The 22,202-nt window shown below is 42.0% G+C and overlaps 1 protein-coding gene across 1 annotated transcript in view; it reads right to left on the bottom strand.

Annotated features, from left to right (window-relative positions):
- Positions 1-22,202, bottom strand: part of ptprz1a (protein tyrosine phosphatase receptor type Z1a) — a gene marked incomplete at its 5' end in the record, with an annotated part of 50,430 nt that overhangs the window by 14,395 nt on the left and 13,833 nt on the right. Inside the window, 10 exons of the mRNA XM_079163448.1 lie at positions 1,168-1,306; positions 5,447-7,742; positions 7,839-7,879; positions 11,363-11,489; positions 12,137-12,321; positions 15,391-15,541; positions 18,174-18,331; positions 18,430-18,496; positions 21,139-21,234; positions 21,493-21,644. Of these exons, the coding sequence (XP_079019574.1) occupies positions 1,168-1,306; positions 5,447-7,742; positions 7,839-7,879; positions 11,363-11,489; positions 12,137-12,321; positions 15,391-15,541; positions 18,174-18,331; positions 18,430-18,496; positions 21,139-21,234; positions 21,493-21,644 (3,412 nt within the window). The remainder of the gene's footprint in view (positions 1-1,167; positions 1,307-5,446; positions 7,743-7,838; positions 7,880-11,362; positions 11,490-12,136; positions 12,322-15,390; positions 15,542-18,173; positions 18,332-18,429; positions 18,497-21,138; positions 21,235-21,492; positions 21,645-22,202) is intronic.

Raw genomic sequence — 22,202 nt, 5'->3', positions numbered from 1 at the left:
GTGTGTGTGTTTAAAAGAAATACTGGGAGGATTATTCACACATGTAAAGACAAAAATCAATGATAAAAACAGAATGTTGCCGCAGAACTTAACAAGCTTTGATTTTCAGGATTTGATCGTGACTTTCTTGAATGATTTGTATCTTTAACTGACCGTGTTTTGGGCAAAGCTGATTTTTTAACGTATTCTATATCCAGCATTGTTTATATCTATATAAGCAGTCTTCTTACGGCAACCTCCGGTTCTGAAAAGTGAAGCCAAGGCTTCATGTGTTAAAGCTGCATTCTCTCTAGTGTCCACCAGGGGGCGACTCCTCTGGTTGTATAGAAGTCTATGAGAAAATGACTCTACTTCTCTCTTGATTTATTACCTCAGTAAACATTGTAAACATGAGTTTATGGTCTCAATCTCTAGTTTCAAGTCTTCTTCAATACAGCATGATGTTCATTTAGTAAATGATGGTCTATTTAGAATAAACGGACAAAATCCAAGATGGCGACTACCAAAATTCCGAACGCGTGGCTTCGAAACCGCAGTACGTCTTTTGACTTCGGCTTCCTGTTCATTATCATCAAACTCTCTCAACAACGTCCAACATTTGAAACAATCACTCTTATCCAGAGTTGAACCGCAAACCTTTAAGCTTTGCAGGCAAAACAAACTAGCGAGCACGTTAGCAACCGAACCAACCATGCTAACCAATTTAACATTATTCAACGTTTCAAACGAGTTGGAAGGAACGTAAAATCATCCAACCTGCATGTGCCACCATGTAGTCCATAAAATACCATTTCAACGTTCCTGAACATAACTTAGCCCCTTTCAGATGAGGTTAGGGTTATGTAGTTCATTCCCAGCACAAGGAAAATAGGAGAATGCTGAAATTATTTTCCAGGACATATTTTCAACTACTGTAAAATTGATCAACTGTTTTCCAGGTTTTCCAGGATGCAGCCCTGCCCTCCCTTATTATGTTCTATGTATTTTTAGGCATTTTAAAGCTCGTATTAGAAAGAATTAGTCTCCTCATGCCATATGTAAATAACAGCTCTATGAGACAATAACATGTGAGCGCTGTGTTTCTATCTGCCTGCTGTCTTCTGCCCTCTATTGGTGAAAACCCATCAAATAAATGCAGATTTAATTAAATCCACCAGCAGCACTGACCTCCAGTAGATGAAGATGCCGATGAGGACGACCAGGCCGAGGCCGGTGAGGGTGGAGATGACGGCCAGAGGAACCACAGCCTTCCTCTCTCTGTCCCGGACCGAACCGACTCTCGACTCGTGGCTGCTGTTGCTGGCGTCTGGAGGGAAACAACAGGAAGTGGACAGAAGTTAAAGCTACGACGAGGATAAGCTGCTCTGGTTACAGAAATGTAAATCAATACACTGATCCGGATACATACAGTAACTCAGCGGCATCTTTTTATTGACGTCATGTTCAAAATGTGCTATGAACTGGATGTTAGTTCACATTGTTAAATATATAAAAAGTGGCTATTGTTGCAAATGTTTACGTACAACTGAGCTGGAAACGTGTAGGTCAGTTAGATCGGGTTTGTTTTTGCACTATGATCACTTCTAGTGACAGAAGTTGGACTTTTCAACCTTTTTTCTATGACTTTTAGATTTCAGTTCCCACTGCGTATCCATTACTTTGAGCTAATTCAGCATTTTCAGCCACTTATTCATTACTTTTAGATTTCTTTCACCATTTTCTAAATGTTCAGCCATCTCTTCATTACTTCTAGTTAACGGTTTAGACATCTCTGATCGCGTTTTTCATGCATTCTCAATCTCAACATATAGTGTTCAGCTGTTACAGCTGATTCAATATGCAGATATATTTTTCATAATGAAACCATAATTGTTCTTATTTTAGATAATCCACAAGCTGTACACGTACCTCCTGGTTGGAAATCACTTTAGTATACAACGACAACTGACTTAATATATTTAGAATAACCAAATATGAAAATATGAATGTTGGCGACGTCTTGTTCTGTCGATTACTGACCTTCATTAGTGATTTTTGTATCATTTAAGTAGCAGAGTTCAGTGTTAAACCAGTTTCCTTCTCTCTTGCTTCACAACTAGAGAGTGTTTCTTCTCTCACGGTCAGATGTGTGTCTTTTATTTTAGGAAGCGAACCACATTTCATTTCCTCACATGTTCCTGGCTGAAGGATCGACGTTCACAGATCTGATCTATTCTCTCTGTTATTGCAGCGTAATGATCGATGTTAGCTGGTTAAGAATTAGGCCGAATTTCAATCAAAGGCTGAATTTGCACGGTACATTTCTTTATACCTTCCTTTTGTGTAACTCTAGCTCAAAGACCTTGCAAGACTCTAATATGATTACAGATAAATACTAGTTTACAGTATATGAGGGCTTATGAAGGTTTGCACGCTCTACGTCCAATGGAGAAATGAAAAACATTTAGATCGCTAAATAAATACAGTAACAATCCCTTCTGATGGGATTTTTTTTGTTTTCTCAAAATGTCTTGAGCCCAAAATGTAGAGGTGTTCCCAACACCGAACCATGTGAGGAGCAACAGGAGGCCCCCGGAGCAGCTTGGCCTCCTTGAACTTAAAACTCAAAGATTCTGTCGCGTCTCCTACTTCAGAAAGTAACATGAACCGTATTAACGGCCCAACACTGAAACACGATGTACACCAGCACATTCACATTCATCCGCCAACCACACCAACACTAAACTCCTCACATTCAAACCTGCCAAAAGCCAAAAACCTCTTTAAAAGAAAACACACAAGAGAGGCAACAAAGGCTCACAGTCAAAAAGTCCATCACAGATCAAACAACGACACATTCATCAAACACGAGCAAAGCTGAGCCGGAGTTAATCAAGTTATTGTGCCGATGAATAACGTGAGAAGAAAACCGGCTGAACCTGAACCTCACACTGGTGAACACTGGTATATGGATTAACCTCGACCGGGACGCCGTTTGTCAGAACTTACCTCTTCTGCACAGACGGACTCAGTTCAGCCGTGAACGGCGGCGTCGGCCCCGTCGACTAGTTCACAAGGGGGCAGCTTTCTACTCTGTTTAACCTCAAGAGTGAAAACACTTTCATTCATTCAATCGTCCATCCAACAGATCGCTGTCTGCCTCTCATGAAACACTGGACACACTGGTGGTGAAAATGGGCAAAAGCAAAGAAAGAAAAGCCCGTAAAGGAGAAAGAGAAGGTTGTTTGTTTTGGTGCAGAAGCTGAAGAGAAAAGACTGAAAGAAGATCTGATGGGATTTAAGGACACGAAACCTCCAACTGAGCAGACGCCAAACTAAATGATGAAGATGGAGTTCTGTTACCGTACATATATTTCTTTTTTTATACCGGTTTAAGCCCAAAATAATTCCATTAGTTATTATATCTTCTACCTTCCGGGCAGCCATTGTTCTCGGTTCATTCATACAACCGAAAATGACATATTTGCCACAAAGAGCTTTAAACTGTGCACAACATACGACGACCTCCATCCGCTCCGTTGTTGCTCCAGATAAAGAATCGACTTTAAGAGACGTGAAAACTTGCTGCGGACGGATGATCGCAGAGCGAATGACGAACTCTCTTTAACCTCCAGCTGCTCAACTTCCGTCTTTGTCGTGAGTTGCATTCGTGAGCTCGCCGTCGCTGGAAACTCAACGCGGGTAACACGAAACAACGAGCAAACACAAGAGGACGAACAGCACCAAGAGATAAATATAATAACAATAAAAAGCATGAATTTTGATGTTTGTCGCATGTAAAAGAAACACTAAAGAGCGTAACTACGCAAAATCACACAGGCAGCTTTGTGTGAAATCATTTTTAAATAACTTATATGATCTGATATATGACATCTTATTAAATATGTGCAAATTTGTTTCATTATGTTAAATATGCAAATGAGGCATTATGTAATGGTAACCTTTGGGGAATTTTGGAGAAATCTACAGAAGCAAATGAAGGTTTGAAGGTTTTTCCCGTAAGTCTGACAGAAGACACGTTGAGCAGTGCATGAAACATTTAGGTTTTGCCTGTAGTGTCTCGTCTTAACATTATTCCAAATTTAAAAATCAACGTCAGTATGAAAACATTTACCTCAGAACGTGTTCCGTAATACTGTTAAGCACACGTCCTGTGTGGTTCATGAGCAGTGTGGTCACATCAGTGCTTCTCCTGCACCAGCTGCGTTCACACTGTCGGACACTTTGTTGAATCTCTGATGAAACGTGATGTTTAGAGCTGAACGGATGAATTTACTATTTACTGAGCGTTATGAGTCCTTCATGAGGCCGGACCGAGTGTGTGTGAGACGGCTTCACAGCTTCACAGAGCTCTGCTGCGGTCTAGTGGCCGTGACAGGAAACGCGTTGCAAAATGAAATTCTCATATTGCAATTGAGGAATTTGGATGTAATTCTGTGTTTTAACACGACAGAGACCTTCAAAGATAAAGTGGTAAACATTTAATCTCATTTTGAGATAATAAAAGCATTTTGGCTTGTTTTGTTAGACGGAGAAGCTGCCTTAATTGTCACTCTAACTATCTATAAAATATGTATTTCAGCCAGTGTGCACACACACACTAGGAGATGCACCAACACAATGCTTCCTGAATTAACATCAAGCTCGTAAAATGACTGTTAATATAATTTAAGTACACATTAACAATGTGTCATCTATCGTGCAGCATGTAAAAGATTTGATTCTCCATTTATTTAAACTCTGAATTACTGTATTAATATAGAGTTCTTATAGAGATCTTTCTTTTAGATTCTGACATACTTAAGAAAGAGAATAAGGCGATCGATAGTAGTGAATGTATCGTTAGTAAATGTAGGTATATGTCCTGAAGCAGCTAAAGGTTTTAAAAGAAACGAAGCAGTCGCCACTTCTTGCTCGATTTTGGTGACGTTATTTTCAACTAATAGACAAATCTGCTGATGTGTTCTGATTTGAAGATGATCTTCAAAGACACAAAACATTAAAAACTAATGTAAAGTTATAAAGCAGATTTATCGATTAGTTTAAAATCACTCAACACAATGAAGACATTTGGTGACTTCTTATTACCACTGGAGAGTCGTCTGGGTTCATTCGGTGTTAACGGTGAAGCACTGAGCTTCTGCACCACAATGTCCCCCGGCAGACCAAATGCATGCTGGGATACGCTCCAGCGCTTCACAACCCTAAACAGACCGACTGGATGGATGACTGGTACTAAAATGATGATGACGATAGATAGATGAAGTTATTGGATCTTGCATGCATGAACTTTCTCGCTTTCACAGACAAAAAAAAAATGAAAGAAGTGAGATGTAGTTTTGTTGTTGATTGATGGTGGATTAGTCATCTCATCTCTCTCGGTCCCTCGGGCATCTTGCAGGTGAAATGCAGTTTTTTTTTAGGCCCACACGGACGGCGGTTTTACCTGCGACTGGCTCCTCTTCCTCAGACTCTCTTTCTGTGCGCTCGGAGATACTGAAGTCGGAGGACGTCTCGTTGTCGTACAGGCTGTCGGCCTGCCCCGAGCCGCTCTCCTCCTCCCCGCCCAGCGGCCAGGGCGAAGCGGGCGTCACCGCGGGAGCGGTTGGCGTCGCCGTGCCTCCTACCTCCGAGGCGATGGCGCTGCCGCTCCCGCTATCGAAATAGAACGACGAGGAGCGTTCGTCCAAATCGTCGGGGGACTGGCCGGACTCGGAGGTCGCGGACGGGTGAGCGGCGTTAGCGACTTTGGTTGAATAAGGGAACGCGCTCTCTCCGGAGGCCGAGGTTTGAACCCTGTCCCACTCCTGATCTACGCCCTCCGGGGGGTCGGGGAACAGGGCCGAGCCCGAGGCACTGCTGCTAGTGTCTAACGCCTGTCCTTCTGGGGCGGCGGGGGTTAAGGGGGAGGCTGTGGGTGAGGAAGGGAGGGCAGAGGTTTGTAAAGCGGAGTTCCCATCTGATGCAGAGAACCAGGGATCCCTGACGCCAGATGCTGCGGCTGCAACAGAAACGGGCAGGTCACTATGGGTGCCTCGGAGAAGGAGGGAGTGTGAAGAGGACGATGTGGGAGAGATGTGAGTGCTATGGGATTGAAGAGGCCGGTCTAAGGACAGACCATCAGAACCCGCCACAGATAGAGAGTTTAGGAGATCGTCTACACCAACACCAGAGGCCGAAGTGAAGCCCACACTAGAGTAAAGCTCTAAGCTAGCAGAGTTCCAGGCCGAGGACGGCAGGGGTACATGAGGAGATGCATGCAACCAGGACGAGGACGACGTCGGCTCTATAGAACAGCCGCACACGGGGTCCACGTCGCTAGCGAAGGGAAACCCGTCACCGCTGACCTCGGGGAGAAAAGACTCTATCGTGCTCCCCGTGGCGTACCTCGCGTCCTCGAACTCGACCGAGAGAGAACGGGACAAGCCCGGAGTCGTGCCGGAAAGGGTGAAGTCACTAGAGAGGAGAACTGAAGGCTGGAGGGTCGGGCTGAGAGACAGAGAGACCGTTGAGAGCGACGGATCCCAGGAAGGAGATTCGGACGTGGCGCCAGACGGATCCGGCACCGTTTGGAGAGGAGGGGTATCGCTAAACACTGAGCGGTCACCTGAGGAGACCGACGAAGACGAAGACCCAGACAACAAATCACCATCGCTATCGCTGTCGTCGAACCCGACATCGGGGACGACAGTCTCCCAACCAGACAGGGGGTGTGAGGGGTGAGGGAGGTGAGGCAGGGTGGAGTCAGGGAGCGCGGGGGTCGAGGGAGAAGCCGGGTCTTTGCTAGACAGCGGAGCGGTAGCGGCATGCTGGGACTCCGATGCAGAGGCGGACAACACGGGCCAAGACGAGGAGGGAGGGTCATGCAGGCAGGTGGAGGGGTCCGCGGTGTCACACAGAGGGGAGGAGGAGGAGGAGGAGGAGGAAGAGGAGGAGGTGGAGGGGAGGACAGAGGTGCGCTCACCGTTGGACATCGGCTGTGTGGTCTGCAAGAGAACGCCACTCAACTGGACAGAGGTCGTGGTGGACGAAAAGTGGGGCACGCCGGGACTTATGGGCCTACGTGGAACCGCTTCACCCGAGGAGGAAGGCTGGGAGGCGGGAGTTTGGATCTCCGGAAGACCTCCGGGTCCGGTGGACGCGTCTCCATCAGCGGCGGCGGCGTCTCCGTTTATAGGACGCGCCAGGCCTCGGCCGGCCTCCGCCCGGATGAAGGACGACGACGTCGTTGTGCTGCTCACGTCGCTGGGACGGGACCTCGGCGTGGTCGCGGTGCTGCTGTGTGAAGAAATACTTTTACCACCTTTTGTCTTTGCGCTGGCGAGCGTCGGAGACATGGTGCGATCAACGCCTTTCGTTTCTTCAGAGGAGTCTGTTGGACCGATACCTCCGAGAACTATCTTTGCATTGGAGCGTAAAGGAGTAGCGGAGGTGGTCGTTGCTGTTGTGGAGTAAAAAGGAGCGTTGCCACCGAAGTCAGCTTCTCCTGTGGTTTTGGTTGAAAGAGGGACCTCTAGTGACCGTGTGGAGGTCTCTTCAGAACGGCCCAGGACTTGACCGTGCTGGGTGGATCCGACGGGGGGAACCGGATCAGTGGTGGTTTTCCTCCGACCAGATTCTGCTGTTGTGGTTATGACGCCAGGTAGAGGTAAAGGACGGGATCCAGAGGTCGTGGTCCTGGGGGAGTTTGTAGGTATCCAGGCCGGATCGTAGTCCTCGGTTTGGACCGGTTCATTGTTGCCCTGTTGGTGAGAGAGACGTTTATGAACGATACGTGACAGCGATAGCTCAAACTAAACTATGAGATGCAGTGTTTGATAAATAAAAGGTTTTCTTACCTCGTCGTCAAATTCATCTAAATCCGGATCCGGTGCATTTTCTGCAAAAAAACAACAACAACACAGGTTACATTATTAGTTACACAAAATCTAATCAAAACAAGGACTAAAATAATTCTTAGGAAACGTCAAACTCATGGAATTCACAATTCAACTCTAAACGCTACTTTGATCTTTAAATTTCTCTGATTTGTGTTTATGTCGGTGTCAATTTTCCTGAGTTTGAAAATGTAAAAAGCAGAAACAAAAGGTTCAAACAATGTGAAAACGGTGTGACGGGAACATCACGGAGAGCAGGAGGAAAACCCAGGGACCATTCGTTTCTGGACGTTTCAGAAAAATGAGAAAAAAGTTTCCTCTCAGTTTTGTTTACTCCCCCAACAAATAATCTCGCTAACGAAATGCTAACGCGAAACGCTAACTTGATGGATGTAAATGTGTGAAATAAAAAGTGGGAGAAAATGGAAAAGAGGGGGAGGTTGATCACATCACTTCAAGCAGCATGTTGGCTTTATAATAAACACAATACGCAATGGTGACACACACGTGCATGCAACATGTCAGAGACATTCAGACTTTCATGCATTGGATTGTTTGACCCACAGAAAACCTTGAACAAAAAGCATTTGCAATTAATCATTTTTTTCTGTTTCATCCTCCTTGTAAAAGCAGACGAGCCAAGAAAAGGAGTTTGAACTGACAACCCTCAGCTACGTTCCTCTGATTGACGAAACTTTTTTTTTTTTTTACGTACTCAAACTCCACCCGTCTGTCCCCTGAGAGGGATAAAACAAACTCACAAAAAGAGTTATTTGCAAATGCCACATATTGGTGAGCGAGCGGAGACGCACAGCACACAGTGGGGGGGCAGGTGGTGGGGGGGCTCTTACCTGTCTGAGACACACATCATGGAGACCAGATCAAACTGGTTTGTGAAGCATGAGGTGAGGTTTTACAAGTTTAATGAAGCGGGGATGAGGGAGATGACTCTGGGTTTGAAATGAAAGGATGTAAATGGCTAAAAAAAATGGACGTAAATGTATCGATGGAAAGATCTTGTTGAGGAACGTTTGATGGATAAAAACAGAAATGACGGGATAAACTTGATGTAGCGTTCACGATGTTAGTTCATTAAGTCATTAGTTGATCAAACAGAAAGTTAATTCATTATTAAGTTTTAGTCAATTATCAAAAGAAAACCTCCAAATATATAAATGTTAGAGCTTCAAAAATAAATTTAAAATATGCGTGATTTCCTTTATTTTTATAAAATAAATGTGCCCCTGATATTCTTTTAATTAACTTTCAAAATGAGTTTTAAATAAATCTTTGGGCTCTAGTAAATGGTGAACTGACATTTTATATTTTAAAATAGATATTTGCTGGATTAATATAATATATGACATAATGATTTTAATTGGAACAAAAAGCTTGTTTCCTGAATCTTAGTTTGTGAAAGGTCTCTTAAATCTTAAAAATATAGTATATGCGATCAATTCATGTTTTTTCTTGGTTATGAAATTAAAGTTACACCTTCCATGATTACACCTGAAAACAATGTATTCATTACATATTAACATAGAATTAATAATCAAATCAGAAAACGTATTAAGTATAATTTGGGACAAATAAGTTTTCTTATCTTAGTAACTTCCTGCTAGTCCCTGCAAAAAGCATGCTAATAAGTGCAATCAATCAGGAACCTAAAGAAAAAGTACATGTGAATCCCAATTTATAGACAAATATTATTGATGATGCAAAACCTGCAAGAAGTAATTTCCTATAATATATTGATAAATCTATTGCTAAGTTTCAATTTACCTTTCTATTTAAATATTTATTAATCAGTCGACAATATCATAAATCTATTTTTCTGGTGATCAACTAATGGTTTAACAATCGGACAATAATTACAGTTGTAGATCTAGCTAGCGTTAATGTCAAGCTAGCCGAGCTAGCTGTTGTAGCACTAAGCTAACGTATCTTCATGACCACTTTAAATAGAAAAGGCCTTTTATGAGCTTCCATCATGAAATCTTGTACTTGGACTTTTGTGGAGTTCATGGCAAGAGTTGCACCATTTTTAGGTGCAGCTAAGATGGCAACGCAACGTTAGCTTAGCACGGCACAAACAATGGTGTCACGGAAACCTACTAGATGTTGCAGAACATCACCCATTCATGCAAGCTGACACTGAAATAGGATGCAGGGTATTTTGTTTTCTTTGTCACAACACATATTAGTTTATTCAACATAAAGTTCAGTTGAAAATACAAAGTTACTACGATTCCAATCCATGTTACACAAAATGCTGCGGCACACGTGCGGCACACTGGTCTTACTGTGAGAGGCAGAAGGAACACACAACGGAAACAAAACAAAGATGGCCCCCAAACCAAGCATGTTATTTGTTCATCTCAGAATATAGAAACATATAGAGAAAGCACATTCGAAGAGTACACAGAGAAACTTGTGAAACAGTTTTGACAGACAGAAAAAGACAAGAGCAGTGTGTGTGTGTGTGTGATTAAATCCTCACAAAACATGAAATAAATGCCCGTGAGTGGTGAAGGGTAGGGAGGGTGAAGAGGGAGATAAAGAGGAAGAAAACCCCCAAAAATATATCAGTCAGGGTTCAGAGGGAGGATGGAAATGTTTCTAAAAGAAAAGAAATGGAGTCACGTAAAACTAGAAGAAGTGAATTTTACTATTTCTCCTGAAAGTTGAGTCAGTGCATTTGTTTTTTCATATATTAAATAATTTTAGTTATGTATATACAAATATATATACAGTATATATTATATTACCTGTAGCCTCATGTCAGTCTTTGTGATAACGATTGTCAATGTGTGTAAAGTTAAAAGCTTTTATCTCGCATTACTTTTTCATTATTATGGAAGCCCATCACTGGCAGAAAAATAAAAATAAAATAAGAAAGATTAGGAGTGAAATGAGTCAAAATAAGTCAGAATTTATAACTCAACTGCAAAGTCAAAATCTTGATTTAAAAATGAGATAGTAAGTAAAATATTTGTCATTTTGAATCACAATTAAGAGATTATGAATCAAAATTGTGAGATTGTAAATCTAAATTTGGACTGAAATTATGAGAAAATAATAACACATTATTATTAAATTAAAGTTTTGAAATACTTAAAAATACTTTTGAAATATCATTTGGAGATATTAAATAAGAATTATGACTTAAAACAGCAGAAGTGTGACTTACTATCTTGTTTACTTTGAAAAGTAATGGTTTAAACTTAATCTTTGTTAATCTTTGTTTTTTGTGTTTTTCCTGACTGTTATGGGCTTCCACAGATTTGGTCTTCCTCTACTCTTTCATTTTTAAAAGTCTAACTTCGCTGCTCGAAGAAGCCAGATAACTAATGTTCCGTATTTCAACTTTACGTAAAAAAAAAAAAAAAAAAAAAAAAGAAGAAAAGAGAAAGTGAGTGAAGAGAAACGTCTGAATAGTTCATCTGCCGAACTCTACGCTCGGCCTCGGGCACGGTCGCTCTTACCGGGGTCGTCGATGGGCATGGCGACCGTCAGCAGGTCGCTCAAACGTCCGTACAGACCGTTGGTGCAGACCGCCACCACCTGGACCACGTAGCTGGTGTTGGCTAGCAGGTCGTCGAGTATCGCCCCCTGGTGGAGAGAGGAGGAAAGACATCAGCCGAAAAGAACCAATCATTTCCCAATAATACCATCGGTTTCAGGTTGGTCTCCTTCAAGACGGTTGGCTTTAGTTCTTTTCTATGAGCATCGTAGGGACTTACGTTACTGTATGGTGATGTGGAGAGCAAACACACATTACCGTGTTACGCCATTAAATCTAATGGACAATCAAGTCATTTGAATCTCAGTCTGAAGTTGGTTGGAGCTCTGGATTTTAATTAATTGGTGGAAAGTCGAGCAATACAGAAATATCCGGTCTACAGGCAAACACATTGTTTATCATGCACTTTTATGAGATTTTGGGATATTTAACTTCCATAACGCGTCTTCTTTCAGACTAGAGGAAAGAAAACTTTTATTTTACTACTTTGTTTATTTTGCGTCTGTAGATTTCTCATAAATTCACCAAAAGTTACCATTAGATAATTCCTCATTTGCATATTTAAACATGAATTTTACAGAAAAATGATTGTCTAGAATCAATGTTTGCTTTATAGATTGTCAGTGATCAGCAGATAGAGGTGGTAGATTTGTGGCTTTGGATGTAAAATGCATCACAAACTACTTTGAGGAAATAGTTATTGATGAACATGAACTCGTGGACGGGTCCCTCTTACCACATCCTGGTCTCCGTCGGTCAGGTACGTAGAGGGGGCGGAGCTTTCCATGTTGGCCAGTCGGTAGGTGACGGAGTACTTCTCGATGCTGGAGTCGTACACCGCCCGGGGCCGCTCCCACGTCACCAGCAGGCTGCTGAGGTTGTGAGGCACCGCCTGGATGTTCTCCGGCTCCGAGCTGCACACTGACACAAGCAGACAGGCGACAACTTCATTCAAATATCATTTGTTTTTTAAAAGGCTCAGGAAATACCTCCACTTTTATTTTTGAGCCAATCCTGCACCGTAAAAAACATATTTATTTTACAGTAGTTTTCTGTTTTTTTCTTCAAATTGCATGTAAACACTATAAAATTACATTATCTATAAATGTACAACCAAACTGTTATTTTAAGGTATATGCCAATAATGACAAATGATATGAATGAATGAAAAGTAAAATGATTAAAGGCAAAGTCGATGGATTGCAATATTTCAGGCAGGAAATAATCTTTTATTTCCAATCCCATAAATACAAAGGAAAACGTGGGTAAAGTGCTACAGACACTCCTCTTAGATGGAGGATATGGATCTAACAGATTCTTCATAACCCATAATCAATATTCCCACACTGTGACCTCGTGGTGAAATGCTGCAGAATATTAACGATAACTCAATAACACTTCAGAGGCTTGGATTTCCAGATCCATCCTGATCCTGATGAAACACTCCAGCTGGTGTAACTCAACGCAGACTGGTGATTGCAGACTAAATAATAACTTCTATGAACACATTGATTTAGAGGTGAGATCGGGGCCTTGGTGGCTTCCTGAAGTTGTTCCTACGCTTGTTAGTGAAGAGTCTCCTGCACACAGGGATTCTGGGTCAGAGTTGAGATTAGAGGAGCAGAGATAATGCAGATGACAGACACTCAGAGGTCTGGATTAACTCAGATTAAAAAGGGGCCGAGGATGGATGACAATAGAAAAGGAGGATTGAGGCTCCCCTCTAGACAAACAGTGACACACTTCCTCCTCTGAGCCTGAACCTCTCACTGACCTCTGACCTTTAGTTCCTCTGAGGCTTCAAAGCGAGCGGCTTGTAGCGGTGATACAATCAGTTTACTCTGACGCACAACAGGAAAACACCACCAGTGAGTAAAAACTGTCCAGTTCAACCACTAGAGGGCGGAGAGAGACATGTTTAAACCTCACAGGGGCGTTTATTCACCTTCAAATCTACTAAAATGACGTCTCTGAGTCGATGAGGCACTTTGATCTTCAGCAGTTCATCAGTGCTGATGAGTAAACCAAGTTAAAAACATCACCATCACATCACGTGACGGTCAAAATCAGCTGGACTAATGTTATTTATATCTAATAAGGAATATTTAATTAGGAATCTGGCAACAGAGAAGATTTAACAAGCTTCAATTAGACTTTTATTTACTGCTTAATAGACATATTGCTGTTCATTCAAGATGGAATCTGGCGCTCAGAAACACTACCGCTTGTGACCACAGGGGCCGCCAAAGTCAAGAACTAAAGTTCCTCACAGTTACATTAAAGAGCCAAAAGTAAAAGTACTCGTTCTGCAGAATGGCCCATTTCAAAATACTATGCGTTATATTATTACACAATGTATTGATTAATGTGGTCATCACTGCAATGTTGCAGCTGGATCTCATTTGAATGACTTAATATACTGCTTTACCTATAATAATACATTATTTATTCGCTGATTTATATATATATACACACATATATATATATTTTTAAAGTAACTACAGCTTTCAGATAAATGTAGTGAATTAAAAAGTACATTTCCCTCTGAGATGTAGTAGTGGTATAAAGTGGCAGAAAATGTGAATACTCATGTAAAGTACTAGTACTAGTACATTACTTGAGTAAATGTACTGAGCTACATTCCACCGCTGGTAATAAATAGGTAAAAGTATAAATACAGAAATAAAAACTGGAGAATAAATACGTTAATATATAACATAAACAGTGAAATCTGAGTGTCACAAACATTTCTCAGAGATAGTATTTGACTGAAGATTCTGACCTGTAAACAGACGCATATAAACTCTTTAGAGTCCCCTGGTCTCTTATGAAAGAACGAGCAACCTAAAACCCGATCAATAACCTCCTCATTACTAATTATCGAATACAACCAGCGTGAAAATCAAAGTGGACGTCCTCCGGCTGTCGCTGAGGTTTCATTTGGGTCACTGGAGTTCTATTCTCGTCCCTCGTGTCATCGCCTCTGATCCACTTCGACCTTATTTAATTAGAATTAACGATTCTTCATACTCGGGTTCACGATGAGGTCCAGAACCAGCCGGGTGAGACGTTCATGTTTTAGAGAAGCGTTTAAAAGCTGTTATAATTTAATTCATACTCATAGAATTATTATAATACTAGACATGAGATGTGTTTCTTATATTCTAAATATCTGTTTTGAATAGAAAGATGTGATTAAATATAAATCATGTTTACTTACTGGACTGATTTTATGCCTGCAAACCAAATTTTCTTTGGAATAACAATAGAGGTTCTTTACATGTAGTTGACGATATATTAGCATAATAATATCTGTTTAGATGTTGGATAAATTAAAGGAGCACTTCACAGATTCATCATCTCGTATCGCTGCCAGACTCACGATGGTCACTTTAAAACAAAAAGGATTAAAATCGATGCTGAAGAATCAGAGATATCCTCTTTCATATTCCAAACATTCATCTTCCTTGTCAAGAAGTGGAGCCTACATTACCCAGAATGCAGCTTGTTGTGCTAGTTAGCGGCTAATGCAAGCCTGCAGCAGAGACGATCAGCTGCAGATGTCTCACTTCTTTGTAACTCCACACATTCAGTTCTTTTGTAAACTTGTAGTTTTCAGACCCAACCGACGCCGACTCAAGTGACATCACTTGAGGACATTTATCACACAGCTCCGTCTGGGGACCCTTACGGTGACTACGTCCACTTCTTATATACAGTCTGTGACTTATTGTATGCTGTGTATCAGGGACTGTTTTCAAAGCTTTCCTCCATGATGCATTCAGGGACAGCTCCAAAACTGTATTTTATCAAGATGACAACGCAACATTTGGTTGTTTTTTCCACCGAAGATGAATGTGGAAGTGACCCTGAACAGGTTGAGTTTATAAGAACAGGCCGTGCTTTCAGCTGCAGCACTACGGCGTGATAACCTGTCACCTGCAGACATGTGACATGAAGGACAGGAGGAGCATCGGACGTCTTGGATACCTGGTGTGAGGACCTCCTCGGTGCCGGTGTAGGAGGAGAACACCTGACCCATGAACTGCTGCTGCTGCTCCCTGTAGTTGTTCTGCAGGTAGTCCATCAGCATCACGTATCCGGCCTGCTGCATCGTCATCACCTCGCAGAACATCTCCAGCTGCAAGCACACAACAACAAAGAAACCGCGTCAGCACCGTCCTGCAGCCAACAACAGCGCTGAGTCAGCACGAACGAACCCGGAGCCGACAGCAAAGACAGAAGAACGTGGAACTCGATCAAATGAACAGATATGTTTTCACAGAGACAAAAGTCAAAGCCTAATCGAACCAAAGACTGAACAGCAGCGGCTTCTTCAAATGTCTTGTTTTGTCCACCAACAGTCCAAAACCCCGACATTTACAAAGGTTTGTAATTATTTAAAACAGAGAGAAGCAGCAGCCAGAGAAAGTCTGGAGACTAATCACTTCCAGCACTAATACAATTGAACAAATTGAAGAGTGATCTAACTTTCTCTTTGTAATCATGCCACGAGAAAACCGTTTAAACATAAATGTGTGAACACTATTTAAACTGTATTAATCTGTTTATCCGACAGAAACACACAAATGAAGAACTCTAAACTGCTACGGCATGAAAACAAAAGTGTGAATCATCCACAACACGGAGCTGCAGTCCTCCGGGGCGGTTTGGACGTGAACGGGCGGGAAGCCGCCGTGACTCACCTGCTCAGGTGAGTCACGTCCCTCTGGTTACACAACGCTCCGACTCGTCTGACTCACAGCTCAGAGCCCAGTGAGAAGCGTTTGTGGCTGTTAGTGTCGTGACTTTAAATAATTAAACTCCGGCAGCTCGACCGGAGCTGGAATGTAGACCAGCTGAGACACGTCACGGAGACGTTTGGAGACACCTGGGAATCCTCGGAAGACCTGCAACAGCCTGCACGCAACGGGGCAACGGGAGAGTGCTGCCAATGACTAACTCTTCTTCTTTGATGGATCAGTTATTGATTTTATCAGCTGGTATCTGACAGTATTCAAAAAGGTGCAATGTGTGAGATCTGGCCAGAATTTTTGTTTAAAACTTTTTAAAAAACTTTACTGAATCAACCCAGAAAAAAGCTTTAATTTGATGCAGTAAACGGATAAAAACGATGCAAAACGAAAGAAGTCTGAATTAATGCTTTGTCAGGTTTGGCTTTAAGACGACAAGCAAACAACTTTTACAATGCTTTAAACACATTTAGTTTTAATATAAAAAGGCTATAAAGGTGTGTGTGTGTGTGTGTGTGTGTGTGTGTGTGTGAGGCCTCCTGCCTTATGACAGTTGTGTGTTAAGAGTCAATGAGTGAAAGAGTCTGAAGGAAGAGGCGTCACATTAGAACCTTTATGTTGAAAACCTTTTGTGTGTGTGTGCTTTCACACGTCTGTGCATTTAGACGTGTGTGTGTGTGTGTGTGTGTGTGTGTGTGTGTGTGTGTGTGACCGCCCCAGGCCGAGTGAGTGATTGATAGCCATACAGAAGCAGTCATTACATCAAACAAATATTGGCTCACAAAAGATCTTTACGGTATTTAAGCTGACACACACACACACACACACACACAATCACACAATCACACAATCACACACACACACACACACACACACACACACACACACACACACACCCATCACTTTGTGTGCTTTCTGAGCTCTGGTATGATAATTCCTCCTTTCAGCTCCTTGAACACGTTTTCTAAAAGGTTGTTTACGGACATTTGCTGTAATTGTGTCACTTGTATTTTCATCCGGAACAACAAACCCTTTAAAGCCGACGTCTGGTTCTCAAAGGACCACACTGATGCTTAAAGAGTCACACTGATGCTTAAAGAGTCACACTGATGCTTAAAGAGTCACACTGATGCTTAAAGAGTCACACTGATGCTTAAAGAGTCACTAAACCACAGAGTTTTGGAAGAAGTGCATCAACCCTGGAAATCCCCAAAAATACCAGAACGTGAAAAAAAAGTACCAACATGTAGAGAGACTCAACTTCAACATTTAGCCGGACTTTATTTGTCTTCGACGACTCGTTCATGACAGTGTCACCGTTTCAATTAGCTTGTGCTAATCGCTATAGCTAAATTGCGTATCTCTAAACGGTTAATCGCTAGCATGCCGGCTATCGTTATAGTCATGGTTAGATATGTGCGAAGGGACTCATGGTGACAAAATACAGTATAAACTCTTAGAAACATTTGTGAATATGAGTTTACATGCAAAGCTGGGATATGTGTATGCTAGCGATTAGCACGAGCGAGTCATGAGCTAATTGAAAAAGGCGAATTTTACGCAAACGGCACATTTGTGAACACGCCCTCTCAAACCATTGGTGGAGCTTGTAATGCATCGTCTTTGTTACGGACCTTGGTATTTAGCCATGTTTCATGTTCATATAAATATATATATTTGCAAAGACGCAGAAACAGCTGTTGTCAGAATTTATTTGGCAAAGGTGTTTCCAGAACCCATATTTTCGACAAAGGCAAAAAAATACCTCAAGGGAACGTAATAACATTTTTCAAAGCGTTTTATTTCAAAGCGTTTTCTTCAAAATGCGTAGAAAAATACGCTAACTGAAACACGGCTAACCAATTTCCCTGTGATTCGCTCCAAATTATCCAATTATAATGTAATCCAAGAGTCTAGAACAACACCAAAACTACGGCCCGTTAATTTCTACTTTATACTTGCGTAATAAATCGGCGTTTGACTGCCTCTTTCTGAAACCACTGGTACTGCGCCCCTCACCTGTTCGTCGGAGACGGCCGCCGTGCTCTTGAAGACCATCCACTCGACGGTCTCGCTGCAGGGCGGCGTGGTCAGCGAGCCGTTGTAGATGAAGTACTTCTCCGTGGAGTTCGGCAGGAGGCCTCGCAGGGCGAAGGGCAGAACCGAGGCGCTCTTTCCTGGACGGCAGACGGGATGAGCTTGAATGAGTACAACACACAGACAGAGACAGAGACACAGACAGAGAGAGAGAGAGAGAAGAAGAACGGCAACGTACCGTATCTGCTCACGCTGTTGATGCCGTCCACGATGGCGGCATAGTTCACGTTGTCGTCGACGCTCGTCTGAGGAGAGAAAACCAACATGATGATCTCGTCGTGACTCTAATTGGTGAACGTAAAGTTGTGCAGCAATTATTCATGTAAAACAATGTTTTCATGGAGTCAAACCGTCAATGTTTCCATCGGTTTGGTCAAGTGTGGATCTTTGGAGAACCAGACGCTGAACTACTGATCGGACACATTTACTGATTTCAACTATTGCTCCATAACTGCAGCTCGTTGTATTAATTTAGCCGTCACTCAGATCTTTTACTTAAAGAGATAAAAGTATATCATCGTGTAGAAATACTCTCTACTACTGTCCAGCATTGAAGTTTTAAAGGAATACTTCACCCACAAAACTACCATCTGTATATCAATTACTCTTTAAGAGATGTTGAATGTCCTGTTGAAGACCTACAGCGGTGGAAACATTTTTAAAATTAATTAGTCACTAAAGGTTCCTTAATGTAAATATGTCCTCCTTCGTTGCGACTTGTTTGTTGGATTTGACTTCCTGTTTATTCTTTATCAAAACATCCGCTAACAAACTGCTCCGGAGAAATGAGACCTGGATTATACTGCACGAGAGTTTGTAAACTGTTGAGCGCCGCCTCCGTTTACTTCCATTCATCGAGACTTTTCCTCATTTTCTGATCCTTCGTTCAGCGGAGAGGAACGAGAGATTCACGGTAACAGAGTAAACGATATACCAACGCTTCATTTAGGAGTAGTATTCCCTCATTAAAAGAGAATTAGCATCAAGATATGCTTCATGTACCAAAAACTATTAGGCAGAACATTATATATCATATTACTGAATAATAATTATGAATGCATTCATGTGTTCATCACTTTAATGTTGCAGCTGGTAGATGTGGAGCCGTCTGATCTGCAAAGGCTTCATGTCATTTCATTCTGTAAATGTTTATATTCAAGTAAGAACAACTGAGGCTCATCAAGTGAAGACTGTTTTCCACATGAGGTCAGATTCAAAACCAGGACGTTCAGGTAATACAACATTCACCTTCTCCAGTAAAGCCAGCAGACTCTCTCAACATGACCTTCAGAGAGTTAAAACAGTTTGGAAGCTGGTTGGAGGTTTGGCAGAGCACAAAAAAACAAGATTCACGAGCTTTTTGTTTGGTAGGTTTCCCACCCTGCTCACCACCCAACACACACACACACACACACACACACACACACACACACACACACACACACACACACACACACACACACACACACACACACACACACACACACACACACACACACACACACACACACACACCCCCTGCAGCTCCACATCAGATGTTATTCTGTTCAAACATGGGCTCTGTCGGTTCCAACACGCCAACCCGGCCGGAGGCAACACGACTGCACAAAAGCAAAAAACAGGGAAAGTTTGCATGAAAATGCACGATGCTCGGTGTGAACTCTGACAACGAACACAACAACACAGACGAGAGCTCGGCAACGCTCCTCAGCCGAGGTATGAATCAAACACACCGAGGTATTCCACCAGTGATGCTACTGAAACACGGAGATTCATTCCCTCAATCAGACTTCACACATCGAACAAAAAGTCACCCGTGAAGTCATTCTGTGTTTCAAACCTGCCTGAACTTCAGATACGCTGCTGAAAAGCAGACAATTTACTGAAATGAGCAACGACTCAAAAGTATCTGTGTTTTTGTAGGAGAACATTTTTCATCCAAACCGTTAGCCTGGAGCTAACTGCTGAAAACCCACACAGCAGGGTTAACTCTGACTTTTCAGGTGCAAAATCAAAAATATTCAGCAAAAAGCAGAGACATTCTATGTCTCAGCTTGTGTTACAGAAAGTAAAATGTTTTCAACATTTTACTTTCTGTTGAAATCTCATCAACCTGCAAAATATCTATGTTTTTGTAAGAGAACGTTTTTCGTCCAAACCGTTAGCCTGGAGCTAACTGCTGAAAACCCACACAGCAGGGTTAACTCTGACTTTTCAGGGCAAAATCAAAAATATTCAGCAAAAAGCGGAGACATTCTGTTGAAATCTCATCAACCTGCACGTTATTCAGAGGACAATAATCCTCAATGTGTTGAGAACGCTGAGTCATAGTGAAGCTAACAGCTCTGATAGCAGCTCCACTTCATCCCACGACAGCACTGAACTTATGTACAATTCTGAAGTACTTGTACTTTACAATAAACATGTTGTACTTCTACTCCACACTGAAGCCAATATTGTACTTTTTACTCCAATACTCGATTATTTAACAACGTAAATTACTTTGTAGATTCAGATTAATAAAACAATATATAATCAACGAATAAATAAATACATTGAAATGAGATTTTTGGTACTTGATGCATATTTTGATGCTAATTGTACTTTTTACTCGACTACATTTATTAAAAAACAATATAAATTACTTTGCAGATCCAGATTATTAATAGAAAATATAAATCAATACAACTTAAAATGACAAATAAATGAACCTTGAAATAAGTCGATTAGCTGTTTTAACAGTTTGGTCGTTCTTCGCTAACGAGCTAATTAACCAACATGGTTGCTTTCCACCACAAACTTCTTCCGCTGCTAGTTGAACGAGTTATTTCTGGCCTCAGTGATTTTAGGGGTACACGATCATCAGCCCTGTTAAAGCAAAGCACACCTCGAACAGCACGGCGAGCGCTGTGATTCTTCCTCCGGCCTTGATGGTTTCATCTAAAGAGTCGAAGCGATGCGCCTCATAACAGTAGATCTGCATCTGTGGGAGGAAACAGAAACGGGAAAAGTTTTTCTTTTTGCAGCTTTGTTGCAAGAACATACCAGTTTCTCTGTGTGAAAGTTTTACCATTTCACCAATTTTACCAAAAACGGATCAAAAAAGAATCATTAGTTGCAGCAACAAAGCTGAGCAAGTAAAGGTAAAGAAGACTGTAATGTACACAGTTAATAAAAAAATATATATGAAAATATATATATATATATATAAACCCTTGTCCCATACTAGAAGACGTCTCACCTCCAGAGGGTATTTGACTCCATCCAGACTGTGTTCGGAGCCCTCTGAGGAGGCGTTGCAGCGCCCCCAGTGGAAGGTGATACGTCCCACCTTGACCTCTGACCTTAAGCCGCCTCCGCTCACGTAGAACTCTCCGTCCACATCGACCGCCACTGGAAACAGAAACAGACGTGAAGACATAAATGCGTGACGCTGCGTTTTTCATTTCATTAAATCATCGTTTATGAAGAAACTTCCAGATGAAATGTGTCCGCTGCTTTTAAAAGCTTTGAAGGTCTGACCTCTAATTGAAATAATGGATTATAAATGTACAGAAGATCAAAAGACGAGAGCTCGTACGCCACACAACACTCCACTAACACCGTTATTAGACCGTCGGACAATGACTCAATCAACGAGGGGATCGTCTTCAGGTCGGTCTTTGTTCCACCTGACAAAAGGTCCCCTCGAGGGTCCAAACGCTCTTTGATGGTCTCATGAAGGTGGAGCATCACTCGGGCCTTTCATCTTCTGTATTATAATGTACATCTCAGCCACCGCGAAAAATAGAGGGAACACGTGACTATTGTTTAGCACAGATAATACAAATATTTCACGTGAACGCGCTGACGGAACTCTGCAGAAACATCGATTATTATCTGAACCTCTCGACACAGAAACCAATATTTTATCGTTTCTGTCAGTTTCTGTTTGTTATATCTTAAGATATA

Source organism: Pholis gunnellus (assembly GCF_910591455.1).
Source record: "Pholis gunnellus genome assembly, chromosome: 7".
In the NCBI taxonomy this organism is placed as follows: Eukaryota; Metazoa; Chordata; class Actinopteri; order Perciformes; family Pholidae; genus Pholis; species Pholis gunnellus.
The sequence above is the reverse complement of the archived record's forward strand: the minus strand, read 5'-3'. Positions and strand labels throughout refer to the sequence as shown.